We start from the raw sequence: 7,667 nt of genomic DNA, 5'->3' as shown, positions 1-7,667 counted from the left end.
TATTAATACTCAATATTTTTTTTTTCAAATGAAAGATTATTTTATAAAACAACATCTAAAATATAATGCACAAAGAAGTGGACGAAGATAAAGAGCAAGAAACTCGAGGGGAAAAAAAGAAAAAGAAACTCGAGGGAAAAAGCTGCAAAGTTACTTGGGCTCTGCTTGAAATGGACCATTTACCACCAAGAAAAACCACTAGTTTTTTTGTCTAAGAGAAATAATTTAATTTAGATCAGTAAAAATAAATATTTTTAAATTAATTTATAAAATATTAAAAATATTTTAATGTATTTTTCAAAATAAATTAATTAATAAGTGAGTTTTCTCATATTATATAAAGTAAATAGTTAATTTCTTTTTTTTAAATAGGAAATGCTCGAAAGCTGGGTTTTCAGTAAATTATATAAGACCAAGTCAAGCTAGATCTTCAATGGGAAACTCAATTGGGAATAGAAATCAAAGCAGGCCTAATAGCCAACCATATTTTTGGAAGAAAGCACCCATGAAAATTTTGTACCTTACTGCCTTTAAATTGCCCAACAACACAGAAGCAAAATTCTACAGGACTAGTCATTTTCCACTTCACAATATGGGAACCCATCAACATGCTCAAAGATGATCACTTGCACTGCTTTGGATATATTATGTAAATCATACATGGCTCTCTCAATCTAGAGGTAGATGCCAAGTTGTGCTTTAGCATTGTATAGATTCCAGAAGGGAATCATGTCTTTATGGGCTGCCTCTTTTTTTTTCGGTTTGGGGTGGGGAGCATTAAGCTTGTGGTACCCATGAATGGTGCCATGCAAAAGCAGACAGGTGGGGCAGGCGAAGGTAGTGGTGGTGGAGAAAGATTGGCGGCGTCAGTTTTGGCATGGCATCAACAAAATTATAGAATTTTGGTTTCTAATATGGTGGTTGCCATTATTGTTACACATGCAATACTACCAAGCTGTGGTTTTTATTTATCATTTATAACTTACTTTGCAGAAAAGAAAATAATACTGTTTGGGCGAAGGGAAAATGGGTAAGAAGGAAAAGCAAGGGGGAGGCTAAGGTTGAAAGGGTATTGCAGCTTTTGACAAAATGTTGAAAAACTAGGGAAATAATATAGTAAATAAACAAAGTAACAGTCAACAGAGAAGAATATTTAACTCCAACTTTTTAAGCTTTTCATGACTGCTGTCCAGATTTTAAGCTCACAGGTTTGAAATTCAAATTTTCAAATCCCCATTCATTAAAGAGGTTTGCACATGGGTTTAATCTAAAATCCTAACCAACAATCTTAATCTAATCAAAGAAAAGGAAAACAGGAATTAATCCGCCACAAATCAAGGGGCCTTCTTGGGTCCACCAAGATCTTAATTTACAATCTGATGCCTCGATCGAAAATTAAGTTCCATGGAAAACAACACAACTTAGGCCGCCTTTGGACCACCCCAATTTACCCAGAAAAATTTTCCACAAGATCATCTAGACAGGATTCTTTCTTTCTTTTTCCTATTTTCCCTGAGGATGCTGGAAATTAGTTGTTCAATGGCAAACGTCTAGAAACTGAAATGGGATGAAGGAAATGGCAGATAAAAAGCATATTGAATCATGAATTCCACACAACATTCTATAATACTTTTTATTTCTAGGGGATTTGTTAATGACACCATTCATTCTCACGTTTAACAAAACAGGAAGAAGAAAGAAAATAGAGGACTCTGAAGCAAAAAAAGAAAATGAGACTGAATTCAGGAAATCAATACAAATGAAATAATCATGATTATACTATAAAATTGAAAAGAAAAAATAAAGAAAAGAAAAAAAAAGTATATAAGAAGAAGAAGAAGAAGAAGAACAATGAAAGGCCCGAAACCAGCAGCAGTAGCCCTGATTATGGTCTCCAATCCATCACTATACATACAACTTTCTCTGCAAACCTACTCTTTCTCTGCAATTTTCTTATTTTTATTTATGCGACTCAAATATTCCATAACAATTCGAATAAATATGGAGAAACTATCTCCTCTTACCTCTCTCTACCTTGTTCTCTGCGTTTCTTAATCAATAATGAGATAATGCTTGTCCGCAGAGACCATTTGTTGGAGAGGATTCAATCCTAAAACTGCACAGACCATTTTCCAAATATGCTTCTTATTCTTTTCTCTGGGAGCGATGAGAATTGCCCAAAGAGAAAAGAAGCCCTCTTGACAAATTTAGTCTTTTTTTTTTGTTTGATGAATTTGATGAAAGGTCAGAGGAGATAATTCTCAAAAGAATCAGTAGTAGGGTGGTGGAGGAGGTGACGCGTACGAGACCCCGGTGATCGGTGGCAATGGTCCCTCGTACACTGGAGCTGGAGGAGGTGGTGATGGAGATGGTGGCGGTGGAGAATTGTAGTGAACCGGCGGTGGTGGAGATGCATAGGTTACAGGTAGAGGTGGGGGAGGTGGTGATGGGGATGGTGGCGGCTTGTAATGTGTAGGTGGTGGAGGCGACGGTGATGGTGGAGGCGGCGAAGGTGGAGGGGGTGAATACTCTACACATGGTGGTGGTGGTGGTGGTGGTGGAGGCTCTATACAAGGGGGTGGAGAGGGTGGTGGTGGCGAATGGACTGGAGGAGGTGGAGAGTATATAGGTGGAGGCGGAGGTGATAAGTAGGGATAGATAGGTGGTGGAGGTGAATGTGGAGGCGGTGGTGGTGAAGGCGGTGGTGGAGGTGGTGAAGGCGGTGGTGGAGAGCTGTAATAGTAAGGAGTAGGCGGTGGAGGCGAAAATACCGGAGGTGGAGATGGAGGTGGTGGAGAATTTGGGGGAGGAGGTGGCGGGGGTCGCACACAAGGAGGCAATGGTGAAGGTGGTGGAGGAGATGGAGGAGGCGGCGACGGTGGAGGTGGGGAAGGTGGAGGCGGAGGTGGAGAGTAAACTGGTGGGCGAGGTGGTGGTGGAGAAGGTGGAGGAGGAGATGGTGGAGGTGGGGAAGGTGGAGGGGGAGGCGGAGAGTAAACTGGCGGAGGAGGAGGTGGTGGAGAAGGTGGCGGGGGAGAAGGTGGTGGAGGAGAGTACAAAGGTGGTGGGGGTGACGGTGGTGGAGGAGGTGGCGAGTATACTGGTGGTGCGGGTGAAGGTGGAGGAGGAGGTGGCGAGTACACTGGTGGTGGTGGAGGAGGAGGAGGGTAAACTGGTGGCGGTGGTGGGGGTGGCGATTGAGGAACAAAAACTGGTGGTGGTGGGGAAGGCGGAGGAGGAGCAGGCAAAGATGGAACAAAAGGCTTACATCTAAACACACTACAATCCACAGGCTTAAATGCCCTGCATTGCGCCGGTGATCTTTGTGATGGCCTCGCAGGCAAGCAATTCCTCCTGTCATCGAAGTCCTTGAGGCTCAAGCACACAGGTGGCTCTCCAGTGAAGAAGTTGTAAGAAAAGGTGAAGTTCTCCAAATTGGGTAACTTGCAGATACTGGGTGGAATACTCCCAGAGAGCATGTTATGAGCCACATTGAGCTGCTCAAGACCAAGCAAACCTCCAAACGTGTCCGGCAATGGACCCATTAACTGATTATAGCTCACGTCCAACACATTCAGGTCCTTGAGCATGCCAATCTCCGGCGGCAAACAGGACTTGAGATTATTATTCATGAGAATGATTTCATTAAGATTCGTCATATTACCCAAGCTTGACGGGACGCAGCCATGGAACTTGTTGTTGGCCAAAACAATAACTGAAACTGGGGAGTTGCCAAAGTTGTCTGGAATATCGAAAACGAACCTGTTGTGGTTGATGAAGATTGCATCTAAATCTTTATCAAATAGCTCTTTTGGTACACTGCCCTCAAATTCATTGAACCTCAGATCCAAAAATTTGAGCATGGGTAGATTGAGAACAACTTTAGGGAATTTCCCAGCAAACCTGTTGTTGCTAAGATCCAGCTCAAAAAGCAGCCTCAGGTTCTTGAACTTATGAGGTACAGTTCCACAAAACCTGTTGGTGTTGATGTGAAACAATGCAAGATCCACCAGCAAACCAAGCTCTTCCGGCAAGTATCCAGCGATATCACCATGGTTGAGGTCAATGCCGGCGACAGTACTGATTGTCTTATTATCTGGCGCTTGAGCACAGTAAACCCCAGTATAGTTGCAGACATTAGATCCGACCCAGTTGGCAGTGAGATTCATAGGATCAGAAAGAATAGCTTGTTTCCAAGCTTGCAATGCTATGTAAGCATTTCGAATTCTTGGATTCTCAAAAACCAGAGTTGGGTCTACAGTAACACTCTCACCTCTATCACCAAATTCATCTCTGTAATAAAGAAGCTGGCGCTTCTTGATGTACATAGCTTCAGCATCAGTGAGGCGTCCATGGGAGGAGATAGTCGAGATCTGCTGAGAAGCAGCAGAAGAGAGGCACACAATCGTGCCAAGAAAGAAGGAAATGAGAAGAGAGAGATGAGGATAGAAGTGGATCTTCTTCCTCATCTCACATGAGACCTCTGATTTAGCAAATGCCACTTTGATTTTGCAAGAAAAACCTCCAAAATGCAAAATGGGCGTCGGCTGTTTAGTGTCTCAGCCAAGAAGATTTTGAGAGAAAAAATGGGTTTTGCAAGAAATCATCCAAAATGCAAAATGGGCTTCGGCTGTTTAGTGTCTCAGCTAAGATAGAAAAATTGGGTTTTGTAAGAAATCCTCCAAAAATGCAAAATGGGCGTCGGCCTGAGATCTGAGAGGGATTTTGTTTTGGGGTTTGAGGAGAGAGAGAGAAAGGGGAGGTGGGTTTTTCAAGGGATTTTGGAGGTGTGTGAAGAAGGGAAAAAAATAATGAACCGGAAACAGCTAAATCACAGCTCAGAGCCCACCAGATTCTCTCTTTTTTATTCAGCTTCCCCTTTTTATTATTTTTTTTTTTGAATTTATCTCTCACCAGAAACCCACTTTTATTTTTTTTTAAAATAAATTCCTAATCAACCTCAATCCCTTATAACCTCAAAAATTAGAAAAAATATATATATATATCGTTTTTCCCCTTCCTCGATGCCTACACGCTAATCATATTCCCATTCAGCTCCTAAACAAAAAGCCTTTAGTTTAAAAAGAAAATTAAAATAAAGGGTAGTTATGGTCCAGGAATTAAAAAAGAAGTTAAAATACAAAAAAGAACGAGTTGTCAATTAGAACAGTGGGTTGACCGTATACTGCCTGAGGCAGTTGCCGGTAAATGGATGATGTTAAATCACGAGATGGTGGTGAAAATAGCACGAGAAGTAGTGATTCTAGTGGTGAGTGGTGGTGGCAGTGGTGGTGGGGACAAGTGACAGTGGAGATTTTAATCCGCCATTTAAGCTTGGGTGGGTCGTGATGGAGTTGTTTTTGTTCGTTCGTTCAAGCGTGTGGTTTGTCCAATCAGATTTCACTGGCTTTAGGAGAATTACTGAGCTTTCTAATTTTTAAAAAAATGTGCTAGTAAATCATTATTTTATGAATAAAAATAATTTTATATTTTTTAAAATTAAACTTTTAATTTTCTATTAAAAAAACTGTTAATTATTTTGATTTTACCTTAATAAAAAAACTAAATTATTTAAATATTTAAAATTATAAAATTAAATAGTATATATTTAAAATTATATAAACTAAATAATATAAATATTTAATACGGTTAATATTTTTTAATAATATAACTAAAATATTAAATTTTATAAATTATAAAATTGTTAATTCACACCCAATAAAAACTACCATCATATAAAGTGAATTAATTTAAAATTTTATTTTTATTTTTTATTTATTTTGATTTATTTTAATTTTTAATTATTTTAATTTAATTTAATTTTAATTAAAAAATTAAATTAAATTGATCAATAATAATAACATATTATTTTTAATAATATAAAAAAATTAAATTATAATTAAAATTAAAATATTTTAATTAAATTTTAAAATATTAAAAATTTTAATTAATTAATTTAATTTAATTTCTATTTAAAATTAATTCGATTTAATTTTTATAAATATTAAAATTTAAATTTATTTAATTTAATACGATTTTAAACATAACCTCTGATAACCGGTAAAGGTTTTCTTCTTCCCTTATTTACGCCATTGCTCTCTTCTCTGGCTCGCTCTCTTATTTCCTTTTAATTTTATTTTTCCATTTTTTCTCAATTTCTTAATTTGTAAAGGTCTTCTGTTATACAGATAAAAAGAATAATTTCAATAATGATAATTTCAGATGAATTTCAATTTATCATCTAATTATTTCTAAAACTATGATTTATAGAAAATATATGTATTTATTTACTATCTATACATCGAATTAAGGTCAAAGTTTGGCTAAATTTACAGGCTTAAATGAGAAATATGATATTTAAGATGAGGCTGCCATTTTAGTCTATGCATGATGGCATTGCGTGTTTGACAAAGAAAACACAATATCAATTTTTAAGGAAAGAAAGAAAATTATAACCTAAAAAGGCTTGTTTTTTCAATTATATAATTATTATTACCTTATAAAAAAATAAAAAAATAAGAAAACATCTGTAAGCCAATTCTGATTTGATTCTGTGTTTAGAAACTAGAGTAAGCATTTTGATCAATTCCATTCGAAATCAAATCAAACCGAATAAATAAAAATTGAAATTTTAATATTTATAAAAATTGAATCGAATCAATTTTAAACTGAAATTAAACTGAATTGAATTGATTTAATTTAGTTCGATTTAATTTAGTATGATTGATTAGACTTTTTAATAAATTTTTTATTTTTTATAATTTATTTTTAATATTTTAAAATTTAATTCAACTATTTCGATATAATTTTTTTATATTATCAAAAATAATATTCTATTATCGGTTTAAGATTAATTTTTAATTTTTTATTAAAATTAAACCGAATTAAAATAATTAAAATTTTTAAAATTAAAAATTAAATTAAAATAAATAAAAAATCAAATTAATTTAATTTATTAATTTTTTATTTGAACCCATAAATACTTTTCTAATCTCTCATTTTTTTAATAGTAAATTAAATAATAAAAAAAATTATTATTAATACATATATGTAATATGTAAAATATTCTTGAACTTTTGGTATGTAACTTTTCTTTTTCTTAGTGAAATGATGGTTTATGTTTTTCTTAGTCTTTTCAAATTGATAAGATTCCATTATCAAATATTTGATTGTGTAGTTTTGTTTTCTTGACCCCTTTTTTTAATATATAATTTATAAAATAAGTGTTTAATAAAATATATAGTAATTTCTTAAAATATTTCACCATGAATAGAAAATATAAAATTAAATAAAAAATTAAAAAAAAATTCAATTGTACTGAATTACTTTCTAAATATATTTTATATGTACTGAATTTAGATATATAAAAAAATACAAGTTAAGAAATTCAATTGTATACAAGTTTTAATTTGGAAATAAATTTTTTAAAATATAAAATGAAAGAGAATAATTTAATCACAGCTTTATATAAATATTTTTAATGTCATCAAATAAATAAATTAATGTCCATTATTAAATAATTTGTATAATATTGAAATATGAAACTAATATTTTATTATTAAAATTAGAAAATTACATTATTATAACAATTTTCTTTTTACAAAAAGGATTACCTGATATAAATTCAAAGGTCTAGATAAATTGACAATTAATCAAGGATGTGACAA

General features: G+C 34.2%; 1 protein-coding gene across 1 annotated transcript; it reads right to left on the bottom strand.

Annotated features, from left to right (window-relative positions):
* Positions 1-1,713: 1,713 nt before the first annotated feature.
* On the bottom strand, positions 1,714-4,852 carry LOC110611503 (leucine-rich repeat extensin-like protein 4). Its single transcript, XM_021751885.2, has one exon. The coding sequence runs from the start codon at positions 4,467-4,469 to the stop codon at positions 2,271-2,273; it is 2,199 nt and encodes a 732-aa protein (XP_021607577.2). The 5' UTR covers positions 4,470-4,852; the 3' UTR covers positions 1,714-2,270.
* Positions 4,853-7,667: the final 2,815 nt, after the last annotated feature.

The sequence above is a fragment of the Manihot esculenta genome, chromosome 3 (assembly GCF_001659605.2).
Source record: "Manihot esculenta cultivar AM560-2 chromosome 3, M.esculenta_v8, whole genome shotgun sequence".
Lineage (NCBI taxonomy): Eukaryota > Viridiplantae > Streptophyta > Magnoliopsida > Malpighiales > Euphorbiaceae > Manihot > Manihot esculenta.
This window is presented reverse-complemented; position numbering and strand designations above follow the sequence as displayed.